The sequence below is a fragment of the Tachysurus vachellii genome, chromosome 14 (genome assembly GCF_030014155.1).
Source record: "Tachysurus vachellii isolate PV-2020 chromosome 14, HZAU_Pvac_v1, whole genome shotgun sequence".
NCBI classification, from domain to species: domain Eukaryota; kingdom Metazoa; phylum Chordata; class Actinopteri; order Siluriformes; family Bagridae; genus Tachysurus; species Tachysurus vachellii.
In genome coordinates this window covers 17,099,806-17,117,659 of record NC_083473.1, presented here as the reverse complement: position 1 = coordinate 17,117,659, position 17,854 = coordinate 17,099,806, and the positions used below count along the sequence as shown (strand labels likewise).

General features: G+C 41.0%; 1 protein-coding gene across 3 annotated transcripts in view; it reads right to left on the bottom strand.

Annotated features, from left to right (window-relative positions):
• Positions 1–17,854, bottom strand: part of plxnb2b (plexin b2b) — a 136,241-nt gene that overhangs the window by 27,355 nt on the left and 91,032 nt on the right. For all 3 annotated transcript variants that reach the window (XM_060886286.1, XM_060886285.1, XM_060886287.1), the window contains 11 exons: positions 17,178–17,304; positions 15,979–16,135; positions 13,581–13,692; positions 12,940–13,051; positions 11,675–11,776; positions 7,667–7,762; positions 5,136–5,223; positions 4,879–5,042; positions 3,915–4,063; positions 3,115–3,226; positions 29–165 (listed from right to left, as the gene is read on the bottom strand). In XM_060886286.1, the coding sequence (XP_060742269.1) occupies positions 29–165; positions 3,115–3,226; positions 3,915–4,063; positions 4,879–5,042; positions 5,136–5,223; positions 7,667–7,762; positions 11,675–11,776; positions 12,940–13,051; positions 13,581–13,692; positions 15,979–16,135; positions 17,178–17,304 (1,356 nt within the window). The remainder of the gene's footprint in view (positions 1–28; positions 166–3,114; positions 3,227–3,914; positions 4,064–4,878; positions 5,043–5,135; positions 5,224–7,666; positions 7,763–11,674; positions 11,777–12,939; positions 13,052–13,580; positions 13,693–15,978; positions 16,136–17,177; positions 17,305–17,854) is intronic.

Genomic DNA, 17,854 nt, shown 5'->3' with positions numbered 1-17,854 from the left:
ATCACCCCTGATGCAACACTGCACTCACACTGGGCATGGCACTCCACCCACAGAGATGTCAATGTCTTCTTTAGAAGCCGTATCGAGGTCAGTGCCGGTGATGGTGATGATTGTGCCTCCCGCTCTGGGACCACGGCGGGGCTGTACCACCTCAGGCTTTGGGTCCTACAAAAATGATGAGAGTGATAGGAAATAAAATTACACTGTGTTGCAACATGTTACACCATTCAATCTTTTTTTTTTTTTTTTTTTTTTTAAACTCACAGCCACTTAAGTGGACACATGAAAGAAGGGCGAAATCAAGGGAAGCAAAAGGGTCTCTTTCTCTCAAGGGCAACCGAATCTAATCTAATTTTCTTCCCACGGTTTTGTCTGCTGTTTTGTCTGCTGGAACGTTTGTGTTCAGTAACTTTTCAACATGTCGCTTCATTTCCTACTTCTCTTTTATATTCATCCGTATGCATAGACTTTTTAAAAGCAGGTAGCTTCTCTCAACACGTTAATGCGATTAGGCAAAGAAAAATGAACACTTCCAAAACTAAGCCGATTGAACATTACAGTCTGCTGTCTAAAAGTAGTCTTAGAGCCTGTGCATCCTGTGACTGGGGATCAGTCGGGGGCTAATTGAGTGAGCTGTAGCTTAAAAAACCTGCCAGTGAAAGACATTAACTCTGTTACCACCTACTCATAAGTGTATCATAACTCCCTCGAGCTCTGGTCTCATATCTTCCCCAGGCTGTATTGACACTAAGGCTCTCTCTCTCTCTCTCTCTCTCTCTCTCTCTCTCTCTCTCTCTCTCACACACACACACATAGTGCTGTCAGCTTGCTGAGCAAACACAGTTCTCTGTATAAAGCCCTGTGGGAGGGATAGAGCAATGTTAACTACCTATAAGAGTGTTGCAATAAAATGTACTAATACACAAAAATTAGCGTGTGCTGCTAACCTGACAGAGAAATATTGCACCGTGGGGACGTTACCCATCATTCCACAGCCTAGAATAGGTTCACAGGATACTTTGTTTGTGGGAAGGGGTGGAGGGGGTAAATGGGATGAAATGAACACTCACTGTCAGAACAATGTAACTGTTGTTCACAGTTACAACATGATGCTGTTTGACTCTCAAATCAGAATCTCAAATCTAATTCAGAATCTTGACTCAGGACCTAAAAACAGAATCTCAAATTTGAATCAAAATCCAAATCAGAATCACGAATCGGAATTGCGAATCAGAATGTTTGAATGAATCTCTGATGATTCATTTTCCCATAACAGCAGCTATGGCAGATCTTCTGGCTGTGGATCAAATCCCATGATTTTATGCGCTTGTTTAAATGTTATTGTTTCCATTTTAACAACCTTCTCAGGGACTTAATAGTCCGCTAGGAGTCTGCAAACCTGGAAATGAGCTCACATTTAGCACGTCCAGTTCCACCGTCCTGAACTCGCTGGGTTTTTGGTTAAATGCCTGAAATAAGTTCTGTGGATCACATAAGCTCAAGATATCTTCACATATGATTCTACAACATAAAATAGATCAGTGATACCCCACTCATCGTTTGTTTAAGCTTTTACATGTCTTGGAGTTTGGACATGAAATGTCATCACACTGAACAGGAAACTCAGTGTGTTCCTACTAATAACACACTCTTACTAAACTACTCCATCTCAAACTTTTCATTCGTTCAAACTCATCTCAGAAACAAAGAAGTAACAGAATAAAGACCGGTAATGGTGAAGTCAATGGTGACTGTGGTGTAGTTTATTCATAACTTTATTTATTTATAACTTTATCGTTTTACTTCTGCTGATTAAGGCTTCAAAATGTATTGAAGTTGTGTTTATTTGTTAAGATTAATCATGTGTAAGAGTCACGTGAAGGAGTCCTAAGTGTTTGTTGTTCACAGTGTTTATTTTCTGCATTATTCTTAAAACCAGTGGAATTTTTTTTTAAACTTTTTGTTGAGGAATTGCTTTTTGAGTCCTTTCTGGGTCCAGCTACAAAAATACGTCAATCCTGTGGCTCTCGACACAGTCCGATTAAAATGTCATTAATTAATTAAAGCATTTCATAACTGATCTCATGATTGAAGGAGACTGGTCAGTGTCAGTGATGGTATGATTTTGACTTCATAAATGTATTTAATAATTAATGACTTTGCATTTTGAAGGTTTTTCTGTAGCCTAATGCATTTTTTTTTAACCTCATTAGAAAAAAAGGACCTAGAAATGGAAAAAAGAAAAATAGAAAACATACAACTGTCTTAAGCACATCGTCGCTGTCGGGCGGAAACCTTGTATGTCCAAATTTGGTATGTCCATATTTTTTCACATATCGATGCTATTGGTCAGTCCCCACATGGGTCTGTTATTTTTACAAGTTATTAACCAATCTAAAGTCTTGAAAATAGCTTGAGCTCAAATCTCATAACTCCATTGGACACTTCAACTGTCCACCTCTTCCTCACTCCGCGGGAGAGCTTCGCGGCATATTTCTCCTCAAGAAGAGTCGCAACGAATCAACACGTCTTCTGAGGTAAATGTCTTCAAAACACTGGGCTCAAAGAAAAAAAAATCTTGACCCCCGCTAGTTCTGGTGGTCGTCTGAGGACAGGAATTTAGTGCAAGACAATCCACTGCAACGCGGACTAAACCCTGTGCACTGCAGATAAGGTACGGCATTTTTTTTATTTCCTGAAAAATAACGGTTTTGGAGATACGAGGATTCCGCCCGACAGAGACGACATGCTGCTTCTACGTCTTTTGCGTTCAACCTGTGGGGAAGTCGTGGCCTAAAGGTAAGAGAGTTTGACTCCTAACCCTAAGGTTGTGGGTTTGAGTCTCGGGCCGGCAATACCAAGACTGAGGTGCCCTTGAGCAAGGCACCCGATCCCCCCAACTGCTCCCCGGGCGCCGCAGCATAAATGGCTGCCCACTGCTCCGGGTGTGTGTTCACGGTGTGTGTGTGTACACTTTGGATGGGTTAAATGCAGAGAACAAATTCTGAGTATGGGTCACCGTACTTAGCTGTATGTATTCCTTCTTCCATAATATTACCTGATTGACTACATCACACATGAATACATTGAGTACTGGTAAGACTTGTGACCCACCCGGTAAGTAAAGAAGACTGAGGATTTGCTTCTTCTCTCCCCCTTGACTTCCACCTTCACGAGTCCTTCATGTGGGCCTCGGTGGACCACTTGACCGATTTCACACACAACGCTGCAAACAGGAAACAGAATTTGGAATTATTTTCTTGTCTTGATCTATAGGTATTTTCTCTGCAGTATGTCTAAAAATGCTCCACAGCCAGTGTGTCTTGATGCAGCAGTCCAGCACTGAACAATAACTCCAACTCTCACTATACAAGTCAGTAGAGTAGATTCCACCTGGAGAGATCTACTGAAGCCTCGGGCTCAAAGTGCTGTGGAATGTGTAGGCACCATGCTGATGCCAAACCCTGCTGAATAATGCCTGCAGCTTTCCCTCTCTCTCCCTCTCTCTCTCACAAACCTCAGGACTTGAGAAGCTTGTTAGCAGCCAAGCGAACACAAAGCCGGACCTCCCTCGGACATAAGCAGTGTAAGTGAGCTTAAAAGCTCAGTGTGGGATCACCTGCACATCCCAGCTCATGGATAGAGGGTGGTTTGGGCCAGAATTACTGCTTTAGCTTTCAGTCTTTTTCAGCTGCTACTTTTCTTTCCGCTCAGCCTAAGACTTGAATAATGAATACAGTTAAAGAAACACAGAGAGGTGAAAAAGTTCACTTTGTGAAACTTTAGGAGTTGCATGATGCACTGTATCTGTCCAGCTTTCAATTTCCCCTAAGACCTGTATCCATACTACAGATCCTTAATAAAGGAGGTTGATGTTTTATACTGAAATGTCATCACTGTATCTGAAACATCACCTGGTGGAAACTGAGTACTTCTCCTCCTGGTGGTCGCAGGGAACTCCTGCTACAGAGATGCTCTTGATATCATCTTTGTGGATGCCCAAGTTTGAACCCTTTATTGTGACTGTGATGCCTCCTTTCAGTGGACCATAGCGTGGGATAATCTAGAAGGAAATGAGGACCGAGTGGAGCATTAGTACAATTCAGAACACGTTCCAATGACTCTAAATCCTATACTCGAGCCTTGTGCTTCTACAAGACAACGAAGGCTACTTCTGAAGTACTGAAACACATTAAAGTCGTAAAGTTTCAGTTGTAAACCACATATCCATCATTTAGATATGTGCGATTTAAAAAAAAAACTAAAAAGCCATCGTTTTTTGACCAACACAACATAAAAATAAAAAAAAGGCTTTAAAACTTGAGTTAATAAAAAAATTGTTTTATAATCACATATTTAATAATATCGTCGCTGTCGGGCGGAAACCTCGTATGTCCAAATTTGGTCAATTTCATATTTTTTCACATATCCATGCTATTGGTCAGTCCCCACGTGGGTCTGTTATTTTTACAAGTTATTAACCAATCTAAAGTCTTGAAAATAGCTTGAGCGCAAATCTCATAACTCCATTGGACACTTCAACTGTCCACCTCTTCTTCAATCCGCGGGAGAGCTTCGCGGCATATTTCTCCTCAAGAAGAGCCGCAACGAATCAACACGTCTTCTGAGGTAAATGTCTTCAAAACACTGGGCTCAAAGAAAAAAAATCTTGACCCCCGCTAGTTCTGGTGCTCGTCTGAGGACAGGAATTTAGCGCAAGACAATCCACTGCAACGCGGACTAAACCCTGTGCACTGCATATAAGGTACGGCGTTTTTTAAATTCCTGAAAAATAACGGTTTTGGAGATACGAGGATTCCGCCCTGACAGCGACGATATATTTTTGGTTTTTGTACACAGTGTCTGAGAGGAACTCACTTCTGAGATCACAGGGTCCGGGCATTCCTGCTCCTCATCGCTGGGACACAGTTTATGAAACACACAGGAACGTGAGCGAGCACACCACACACAATTGTACTTAAAGTCTGTGTTCTTACACAAACTACAGTCCTCACGGTCCAGCGAGCAGTTATACAGCGTTACTGTAGAAAAAAACGACAACACTTACTCATTATCATACCACACCACTTTCTATAACAATATGACCAATTATACACCAACAAAAAGAAATATACCATTCAGTGTGCTGTCAATCTTCTTCTCTGTGTCCTTGTCTTTAATATGGAACAGGATGCTGGTCTCCTGAGCCTTATCATATGAGAACTACAGAAAACAACACAAAGCAGAATGAATTTCAATCCATGTATATATCAAGCAGTGTGGTTTTAATGTTATAGTTGATGTGCGTGTGTGTGTGTGTGTATGTGTGTGTAATATTATGTCGATTCTGCTGTACGCCACCAAAACAGATCTTCTACATACAAAGCTGTGATGCATCTGTCTTTTCTGACACTTTTCTCTCATAGTCATCATTTACAGTATCATTTCAGAAATTTTACAGCAGCTCGTCTGTGGAATCAGAATCGAATCAGACACGCTAGCCTTCGCCCCCAACAGACACATACATCGAAGGTCACAGGTTCACTGCTTGTACTTTCTTGGAGCTCTTTTGTTAGGTACTATGAAGTGCATCCCAGGGACACTCCACAACACCTGCTGCTTCAGAGACGCTCGGACTCAGACGTCTAGACATCACAATCTGGCTCTTGTCGAAGTCACTCAGATCCTTAGAAATTCAAGCACTGACCTCATGTGCTGTGTTAGATATCTCATCCTCTGACAAGTGGCATTGTTATGAGATAATCAACATTATTCACTTCAAGTATATATACTTGAACAGTCTGATTTCTTTTTGATATCTGTAGGCACTCTGCTTTGGGATCACATCTGGCAGTGAGTCAAACAGACCTGAAGGGAATCGATGCTTCAGGCCTGTTCTCATGGTGCGCTGCTACATGCCGCTTCTCTGCTATACTCAGAGACTTTAAAAGCCACAGAGTCGTTTGATGACAGGCGTTGTGGAATAAGCTCTGCTTTAACCAACAGGGGGTGCAGTGATCCAAAAGTCATGCTCTGACTACATAGAGGTGTGTCCTTCACTACTGACTCCAGATCAGTTCAACATTTTTTTCACTTCACTTCAGCTAGGATTGAGAGCAAGGTAGAATAACCCTGTCGCACTAAACCAGACACAGGTTTGTCTTTAAAGGAACCTTTGCAAATGACTTCAGTCTGCAAATCAAGTATATAATAATGGGGAAATCACCATGAAACATAATCTGTTAAATCTGGTATGAATCTGGTTACTGAATCGAAAACGGTGAGGCCGAAACTTCTTATGTTGTGTTTTGTTTTCTCACTTTCCAAAAACGAAACCAAAAAGCAGCTTAAATAAAACAAAACGTTGGCTGAGGTCATTGAAAAACTATGAAAAAAATATGGATTGAACTCTCTCATGTATCGAGCTTGGAGAAGGGTGAGATACAAATGTTTTCTTTGTACTCCTCCAGACAACACATGAATGTTCTGCAGCTCTGTCCTTTGGCTCAGTTCTCATAAAAAACACTGTATTGGCTTTCTCGCTACAGTCGAATGGTTCCAATACACTTGGTAGAAAGTGCTATAAAAACATATAGTAAGTAAAACCTGTCCTGATTTTGATTGACAGGAGAGGGAGAGAGTTATGTCCATCCCACCCAGACAGCATGAACATTGTCTCTCATTGAGAGACGTCACCTTCTTTTCCTGTAACATCACATCATTTCAGACATTGTAAAGGCTCTTCTTATAAAAAACTTCTCCATATTCTCCAGCCTTTATTGTATTATTTTCATTGACTTCCCTCTTCACAGCTTTCAGCAGGATTTAAATACCAAATTCTTACTCTTCTAACTTCCTAGCAGAAGTAACCAGGCTTGGGCCTGAAATCTCCTGATACTTAACAGAATTCATGATGCCATCAATCATCACAGGTTCCCCGGGGTTCTCAGGTTTTGTCCGGCGACACATAACATCGGTCGCTTCATTTATTTCAAAAGCGCTTTAATCGTTTTAAGGTATGTTTTTAAAAGAAAACTCTGTGATTTAAAGGAATTCATTATACGCTCATTGTTGGAAGGTACTTTCTCCTACTGTTTGAAAATTGAAATCAATGTGTGCAATCATTCAGTGTGTTATTATAGAATGACAGACTATTTCATGAGTTAATTTAGAAAAGAAAGAAAGAAAGAAAGAAAGAAAGAAAGAAAGAAAGAAAGAAAGAAAGAAAATGCAAGCACTCTGCTTTTGGTTGATGGAAAAGATTTGAAGCAGGAAATCTTCTGCCAATAATAATAATAATAATAATAATAATAATAATAATAATAATAATAATAATAATTCAGCCTTCAGTTTGAGTTAAGAGAACCATAATGTATTCAGCGCTCCAGCGGGTCAAACTGAGCAGAGGCACTCTGACAGAATAATGATATCCCTGGAGTAGAGAACCTAAGTGACAGGCAGCTAGAATACTAATGACCAGAACAATCAATCAAAAAGGTTTACTTCAAGCGTATTGAATACATATATAGTGGCATACACTGATAATGGGTGTGTGGGGGAGAGGTTTTTAATAATGTAATTACAAGTATGTGTGTGTGTGTGTGAGAGAGAGCGAGCGAGAGAAAGAGAAAGAGAGGGATCAGTATGCGAGATCAGTGTTACTCACCACATATCCACTGAAAGAGAAAAATGGTCCTTCTTCGGTTTTCACATCATCTTCAAACTGTTTCATCAGGTCTGTCCCAATGGTGAACTCTCTGCCCTGCAACGTCAACAGTTCACACCAATGACTGAAGCCATATTGTATGTGGAGTAGTTGCATGTGGAATGTATAAGTGTGTGTTAAAGTATTACATGGCGACATTTTACACAGCTTTCTTACCACGGAGAGAATACCAAGCTGATAAATAACTTAACTCTGTGTACCACAGGAAAAAATATGGAATTGTTCGGGTGTGCCCATGTTCAGTACTGAATTTTATTGAAAAGTCGATTACGGTTGCGTACTACACCAGTGTACTGACCACTGAGACGAGAACGAGGTCCATCGTCCAGTAGGCTGTGGGATATAGTTGCCTATTGGTTAAGGTGGTGGACTACCAATCAGAAGGTTGTGAGTTTGAATCCCAGGTCCACCAATATGCCAATGCTGGGCCCTTGAGCAAGGTCCTTAACACCCAGTTGCATATAAAATGTAGGTTGCTCTGGAAAAGGGTGTCTGCTAAATGCTGTAATGTAAATATCTAAGGACTGGGAAGGCCGTAACACAAATTATATGATTTTCATCTTTATTAAACTACTCAGAGTCCTGTAGATGGAAGCAGAATCACTGTGGAAGATAGCGCTTCTATAAAGATAGCAATGCTTCATCAGAGGATAAAGGAGATTGGTCAGGAGACTTTATATTGGTTAACAATGAAACTACCTCTCAGACAGAGGTGTGTGTGTGTGTTTGGTGAGCTGTGCACTGTTACAGGAGAAATGGAAATGACTCTAAAGGAAATATTTAAGACATTTCAGACTGTTTTTGACCTGCCAACCTTTACACATTTTCAGTAGCAGCTACGCATTTTAAACAGCGGAACACAAAAATATTCTAAACAGTCTTCTTTTCCCCCAAATAAAAATGTCAGTTGACCCAGTTGACGTGTAAATCCGGAATGACTGACAGCTGAGCAGGAGCTTTAATGTCTTCACTTGAAACGTGCACTGATGCCTCACTTACGGTACTTCACATTGTGGATGTGCAATGAAATCTATTAAAACGTGTCAGACTGAACTTTTCTAAAATATCAAACATAAAAGAAATATTAGATTAGCGCTAGCAATAGTTAACTATATTTCAAAGGCTATTTAGAACGTTTTCGTATTTAGCTCCCAAACTTTGGAATAGCCTTCCTGATAGTGTTCGGGGCTCAGACACACTTTCTCAGTTTAAATGTAGATTAAAGACGTATCTCTTTAGTCAGGTGTACACATAATACTTCCCATAAGCTTGTGCTCTAGTACAGTAGCTACGCTAATTCCTCTCCACTGCTTCTCTCTTTCTACCCATCCTGAGGCATCCAGAAGTTGTACCAGGTCCAATTGTGTTCCATGTCATGAAGATTTTAGACGACGAGGCCGACCCTGTGGGGATCCTGAGACATGATGTACCAGCTCCAGTTTGACTCTGCTTCATTAAGTTTTCAGACATTCTAAGAGGAGATGCCAACTACATGTGGTCTTTGAGGACAACAACCTCCTCATCAGTACACAATTGCTGGACTGTATACTTATAATCAGTTGTCACCCAAATGAGGATGAGGTTCCCTTTTGAGACTGGTTCCTCTCAAGGTTTCTTCCTCTTCCATCTAAGGGTTTGTCCTTGCCACAGTCACCTCAGTCACCTCAGGCTTTCTCATTGGGGATTTTTTTGTATTATGATTATGTTCTGTAAAGCTGCCTTGAGACAATGTCCATTGTTAAAAGTGCTATACGAATAAATTTGAATTTGAATTTATATTTATTCATGTAAACTACCAAAACTTTTCAGCGCAAAACAGTCAAAATGATGAAGAAAAAAAAGACGGGATTTCTGAACAAAAAATAAATAAATAAATGGAATAAATAAATAAATAAATAAATAAATAAATAAATAAATAAATAATAATAATAATAATAATAATAATAATAATAATAATAAACCAACCGGAGCAGAAAAGCTTTACAGCTTTTTACAGCTAATGTTGATGTTGATGATATGTATAATTGGACAGAGATTAGATTTTAAACGCTGTTAGTTTGTGTGTGTGTGTGTGTGTGTGTGTTTGTGTGTGTGTGCGTTCAAGGGAAAAAAATCCAGCTATGTCTTTCAGCTTCATTAAACACATCCTACTAAGAAAAAAAAAGCATGCGGGAATCATGAGGCAGCAGTGAGATGTATAAAATCATACAGATACAGGTCAAGAGCTTCAGTTCAAGTTCACATCAAACACCAGAATGAGGGGAAAGAAATCTGATCTCTGTGACTTTTACCTGGTATGGATGTTGGTGCCAGATGGGAAGGTTTGAGCTTTTCACACAGCAGCCTTTAGAGTTGAAACAGAATAGTGCAAAAAAAAAAAAAAAAAAAAAATCCCAGAGTGAGCGACAGTTCTGTGGGTGGAAACACCATGTTGATATGAGATATCTAAAGAAAATGGCCAGACTGGTTAGAGCGGCCTGGAACTGCCTTTGGTACCTCAAATAATCACTCATTATCAGAGGTGAGCAGAAAAGCATCTCAGCACACACACACACATCACATCAAACCTTGATTTGTGTGAACAACAACTGGAGAATCACATCAGATTCCTCTCCTGTAAGCCAAGAACAATAATCTGAGCCCATCACGGTCACCGTCTCACCTTGATCAACCAGCTAAAGATTAGAATAAAAACATCACGGGTCTTTTTCCAGTTTTCAGCATTAATGAGCAGGTGTACAGGTTCCTAATAAAGGGGACAATGTTTATTATAACATCTGCAAGTTAAAGAATTAGCAATGCTACAACAGAAAATTTGCTAATCTGTAGTCAGGCTAAACACTGCGATGGAATCTGCGATGAGTTTTTTTGGAGATTTTTTTTATCAGAAAACTACCTGAATTGGTGAAACTGAAAGCACAGATTTGTTCCTTTAAACTCCTTCAGTGAAGACATGTGTAACGATTTTCTGTGGGAGCTGTACTCATGTTCCACACACGTGAACTCACTCATTTTCTACTTTTACATTTACTCACTCACTCATTTTCTACCGCTTATCCGAACTACCTCGGGTCACGGGGAGCCTGTGCCTATCTCAGGCGTCATCGGGCATCAAGGCAGGATTCACCCTGGACGGAGTGCCAACCCATCACAGGGCACACACACACACACACTCTTATTCACTCACGCAATCACACACTACGGACAATTTTCCAGAGATGCCAATCAACCTACCATGCATGTCTTTGGACCGGGGAGGAAACCGGAGTACCCGGAGGAAACCCCCGAGGCACGGGGAGAACATGAAAACTCCACACACAAGGCGGAGGCGGGAATCGAACCCCCAACCCTGGAGGTGTGAGGCGAATGTGCTAACCACTAAGCCACCGTGCCCCCCCACACGTGAACTGAATAGGAATTTGTCTGAATGCGCGTTGTGACGTCACACGACACGTTCCTGCTCAAACCTGAAGAAAATCTGCGGCCATTTTGAAAACCATCGAGGACCTGATTTCATGTTAATTCCTGAGAGCGCAAAATTGCTAAATCCTGAGAGACTGATTTAGCCTTCAAGACAGCAAGAACAAGGCTGGAGGTTCTCCTCTGACCTCGACATTGACAAGGCGTTTCCGGCAGAACATTGTGTGTAACCTCTACAGACTTCCGAGCATGAAAATCCTTCTGAAACATCTGGCTCCAGGATTCAGACCATACTCAGTTTCACTGAGGTCACTTTTTCCCATCATTCTGATAAGTTTGATGTGAACATTATAAAGCTGAAGCTCTGGACCTGTATCTGCATGATTGCGTGCATTGTGCTACTTCCACATGATCGGCTGATTAGATAATAGTGTATTTGTGCAGGTGTGTAGGTGTTTATTGTAAAGAAGGAAATCACATATTTGGCGAACTGGTCACAATCAAGAATAACTAGAAGTCACAGCTCACCTTATAGGGCTCAAGATTCACTCCCTCAAAACTGATACGAGTTTTATATCCCACTGGTATGAGGATGGGATCTGGGTTTTCAAACCGTGGACATTTCTTGGTCTAAAAGACATTTGAAACACACGCACATACACACACACATGCACACACACACACGCACGCACACACACACACACACGCACACACACGCACACACATGCACGCATACACACACGCACGCACACACACACGCACGCACGCACGCACGCACACACGCACACACATGCACACACACACACACACGCACACACACGCACACACATGCACGCACACACAAACACGCACACACACACACGCATGCACACACACACGCACGCACACACACACGCACGCAAGCACACACGCACACACACACATGCACACACACACACGCACGCACACACACACACGCACACACACACATGCACGCACACACATGGACACACGCACACACAAACACACACAAACACAAACACACACACACACAGTGGTGTTAATATGAAGCTTATATGAAAGTAGACACTCAAGACTTTGTAGAGTTCATTGTAGAGTATTCCTGTTTTGGTTTTTTTTCTAGAATACTAGGAGTGATATATTCGTAGAAAAGATCTAAATCATAGAAAAGAACTAATCAAAAACTGGTTCTTTTTTTCTACACAAATGTTTGTATCTTCAGAGTTAATGTTGATATCAAACCCATTTTTGCTGTCTGAGAAGCTCTAAGTGTTTGTTCATCTAAAAAGCTGCTCAAATTTATCTTCAACACTAAAATTCAAGTAATTCAATGTAAGGTTATCAACAGAAGGACAAACACACGTCTCAAACTGAAAGAACAATAGAGTCCTGACTCATTTTAGATCAGACTCACAGACACAAAATAATAAGTCCATTTCCACTGGACCTGTTAATTCTGCAAATTTCCCAGTCTCCCAATAAAACAAGCAAAACAAAGTATTTCAAAACATCATCTATAATGCATTCTGAGTTCCAGTCTGTTTCTACCTGTATACTCAGTATTAAATATCCAAATAATTCATGCATAATTCCTTGAGGTTCTGCAGCAAGCCAGAAGTCCATAATGCTAATCTCTTTCCATTTCATTATGCATGTGCATCTCTAACATTTAGAACTAGATCTTGGCCCTGCGACATCATCCGATCAGTCGATACACAGCGATGAATCTCTGAGAGATAACAGTCGCTCTGTGCCGATAAATCAGTGAGTATGAGGTTTGATAGTTTTTGCACCTGTCTGTGTTTGATAATATTGGGCCCGGTTTCGGCGTCGTTCACATCGGAGCACGTGTGATCGGCGGTATTCCACTGACACGCCCACGGTCTGCTCACACACGCGATACACCTAGGCGTTTAGCACAGAACAGGGAATAAAACACACACACAAACACACACACACACATTTAGACAGAACGGAGAGAGAAAAGCATTAACACAGACTCTGACGCTCCATAATTACATTTTTCAGCAGTGAGTGTAAATTTAGCAGAGAACACACATTTTTCCATTCCAAGGTAACAAAGCTCATTCATCAGATGCTTAAAAAAAGAAACAAATGGAAAAGTGGAAAAAAAAAACAAGAGATTGACTTTTGCTTTTGATGAATGAATAGAAAACTAAAGCAATTTCCTGTTCTTGGTATGGAGGTGGGGAAAAAAAAGGAAGAGGAAAGGAACAGAAAATTCTACTAGCCGTCTCTACAGTAGCAAATTCAATTCCAGCATCGCTCGTGCATCACGATTTATGAGTAAACGCTAGTCTCATTCGTATGGATGCTCGTATTCATTACGCACACATGCGTTTTGTAGCACGGTGTCAGCACAAAACGCTGACACACTCGCTGACACAGGGAGAAGAGACGAGAAGCCACTCACGGAGTATTTTCTGCTTTGCGTACTGCTGCTGCGCAGTCGTAGAACTCGTAGTCACGGGAGGCCACCTCTACGCTGTCGTTCACGAAGATCCTCACCGGCACCGCCACCGAATCTCCACGCAGACGCACAGCAGGGAGAGAAAGGTCAGTATGGTGCAGTCAACAGTCTGATACTTATACATGACAAAACAATACGTATATTGAGATTAGTAACCATAATATTGTAAAAAAAAAGAATAAAGATCAACCAAATGTTATCATCTATTCGTCTATTTGCTGTACTGTTTATCCCTACACAGGGTTACAAGGAACCTGGAGTTTGTCTCAGGAGACTCGGGGCCCAAGGTGTTGCACGGGGGGGAACCTATCAAAGGGCAAACTCACACACTACAGATCATTTAGAGATGCCAGTCAACCTACAACACATGTCCTTAGGTTGGGGAAGAAACCAGAGAACCCAGAGGAAACCTCTTGTCACACAAAGAGAACATTCAAACTCAGGATTCGACTCCCTGACCCTGAAGGTGCGAGGCAAGCATACTGTACTAACCACTAAACCACCATGCACCCCTTCGTCCCCCCCAAAATGTCATCTCTTTAAATAAAATATCCTAACATTCAAAAAATAGATTTCTCTTGAAATAGCACCGTGCGATGATCTGCCAATACAATCAGACAATTTCAGTTCATTCATTCATTCATCTTCTACCGCTTATCCGAACTACCTCGGGTCACGGGGAGCCTGTGCCTATCTCAGGCGTCATTGGGCATCAAGGCAGGATACACCCTGGACGGAGTGCCAACCCATCACAGGGCACACACACACACACTCATTCACTCACGCAATCACACACTAGGGACAATTTTCCAGAGGCGGGAATCGAACCCCCAACCCTGGAGGTGTGAGGCGAACGTGCTAACCACTAAGCCACCGTGCCCCGACAATTTCAGTTAAAACGAGTAAATATGTCTAAAAAAGGAATCTGTCTTCAAGCACCTATTTATTCGGTGTGAGGAACATGAAGCAGCAACAGCAGTTAAATGTGTCTGATGTGATCCTACATGATTTCATTACTCATTTTATCAACAAAAGCACAATGGAAACTACAGATTTTTCTGCACACTTGTCCAGAACTGGCACTTTTCTGAGTTGCTCATTTTGCCAGAGCGACGCCACTGGCAATCGTTATAGAATCTGACGTGCCCACACAGAGCTGTGTTCAGAGTTACATGCTCCCAGTGAGAGTTAAAGCACTAAACTAAACTAAAAAAAAACACAATGAAACAAGAGCCACTGTATTCCTTAGCTCTGTTTTGTTACATTCCTTTTTGTGTAAAAGGAAGCAGGAGTTAGTGTTTTCAAGACTGCAGTCTAGACGCCGTTAAAAAAGAACTGTGTGAACAACAAAGAAGGTGTGGAAACATCTAGAATACTGGTTTACGAGTGTGTGTATCTCTAATCTGAACACAAGAAACGTTCCCCGATTATATATACTGAGTACCTACTGGACTTAAGCCTTACTTCCTTGTAAGATGATGAATATATATATATATACGGAATCTACGTTTAGTAAATTTAACCTGATTTAATTCCAGGTCTGTAGTATCAGTTTGTGTTAAATATGAGCTTTAAACGATGGTTTAAACACTTCTTTGTACAGGTAGGTAATTTAAATGGTTTGTGGTCGACTGCTTTAAAACCACAATTTGATTGAAGAGTTATTTCAATCTGGCAACCCTGATTTCTACTCGATCGCCACTTCCCTATGTGAGCTTGTGATTTATACTGGTCTTAAAAGGTTTAACAGGAGAAATCCTGACACTACTGTGGCAATTAGTGCAAATCAAACTTAAATGTTACTGAATTAGAATAAATGTCATATAATGTGGTAAGGGATAGGTGGGGGGTGGGGTTAATTGGGTGTGGATGGGTGTCTGTGAGCTTAATGGGTGGGGGTGGGATGAATTAGGTGGGGATGGGTGGGATGAGATTAATCAAGTGGGATTGGGTGGAAGTGGGGTTAATGGGTTTGGGTGGATGGGTGTGGGGTTAATGGGGTGGGGTGGATGGGCTTGGTTAAAGAATTGCCAGGTCACCTTTAATTCTTCACAACTGCTGCCAGCGAGAATAAAAAGTCACTCAGATACTGAAATCTCACTGGTGTCTACTGGCAGTTAGCTAGACTACTGTATGTGGGTATTTTTTGGCAAATCTCCCCAAAAAAGACAAAAAAATAAAAAATAAACAAAATATTATGCTAATTCAGCTCATCGTAGAATTCTGTATGATTTAATACACCATGTAGTTTTCATATACAACCCAAAAGTATTCTTCAGTATATCTTTTGAATTGTATTCTAGACTCTGTAGCTATACACTGCATGTCTTTCGAGCGGTACCTTGGTGTGGAGGTGTAGGAGGAAGCCGGTTAGGGGGAGGCAGGCTGCATCTGACCATCGAGTCCACCATGGTGGCTTTACTAGTGGACCAACCGATTGTGCAGTGGATCCTGTCAAAGTCTCTGATGCTGGGCAGCGAAGGAACGTTGATCTCCACCTGACATGCGACAAGTTTATCAGACTGGCAACACATTTCAGGCTCTGAGAAACAATAAGGAGCTTCACTATGCCACACAGTGAAGGTGGTGAAGGAGGTTGCAAGTGCAGACAATTTATTATAAACCCAAGGTGTGAGAGTAAAAGCCATAAATTATGAATACAAGCCAAAAAAACACAAAGATTAAGGGTGAGGATGTGGGACATTCTGTGCTGTTTAAAAAACGGACTGTGCAGGATTTAAATGTCATGTGTCTTCATCCAAGCACATAATTGTTTAAACTAAATCCCACCTACTGCTCTATAAAAACGCTAATAAACGAACAGTTAACTCCAGTGCATATTGTTTACTGTATGATGCAGCACCTCATTAATCATTTGCTGAAGATACTCAGAGTAAGTTATATGAGTTCAACACTGATTGGTTGCATAAATTATGTGCAAAGGAAGAGCAAAGGAGATACTGCTTCATTTCACTACAAAAAATAGCCAGAAATTACATTTTAACTGTGGTGTAAATGAGGATTGAAAAAAAAAGAGCTTTAAATTAAGAATTATCTATGTGCTAATAAGTTGTTCAAAAAAAGGCTTACTTTGTACAAACAACAGAATACAAATGCAGACAAATGTATCTGCTAATATACGTAATAAAAGTTAACCCTAACCCTATACAATTTTTATTCTATTATATAATAAAAGTAAATATAATGTAAGTTATAAGAATAAATGTAAACTAAGCTTCTTATTTCCACTTCCCTGACCTGCGATCATTGAAAATGATAAAATCCTTGTCAGCGCCCGCAATCATAAAGCAGAAACAATAAGTACTGAGTAAACACAATAGTTATTGTTCTGCTAACTCTGATCAGAAAGCCGCATTAGAATGCATTATAGTTAATCTGTACATTCACCATATGGCTTTATTGTGCAGTGGCTTCGCAGTCACTGTGGATCAGCAGGTTCAGCTTTTACAGTGATTGTTTGAGAGAGAAGAAGTTTAAAAATAAGTGTGGTAATTACGGCTCTGACACCTGCACGGTTACCTGCTGAGATCTCCTGCAGCTGAGGTTTGGAGGATGGAAGGAAACTATTTTAACGCACTGCTGTCTGGGGCTCCACAGCCACCCGTTCTTCTCTTCAGCTCGACTGCACTCTGATCTCCTGGTACACCTACAGCACGAGGGGACAACAACAACACAAGGATGTTGTGTAGTCTATGAGTCGCCATGGAAATTTGAGCCTCACACAGTCATTAGGTTTTGTGAATTACTAATCATACCGTAAGGCAAGCTCCTGAATTCAGGCCTGACACATCTGTGAATACTTTAGTTACTTAACCTGTACCTCGTCCAAAAAAATGGCAACAACCACCTACTACTGCTACATCTCTACTCTGTGTACTTCTCTTGGATAAAAGCATCTGCACAATGACTAAATCTAAAATGTAACTTAACATGGTGACTGAAGCAGACACCTTAAAGGTAGGGTCTGCTATATTTGAGAAATGCTTCAGAAAACTGAGTCGGGACGACAAGCTAAACAAAAAACAAAACTAACGTGTGGCCAATGAGCAGAAAGGGGCGGGTCTTGTCAATATGGGCGGAGAGAGTGTTCAGTGCGCATGTGTGACATCAGCAGAAAGCGGTTTTAACATTGACATGGAGGATAAAAACAAAGAAAGAAAGCGAAGAAAGGCTTATGATAAGGCAAGAAGTAGGAC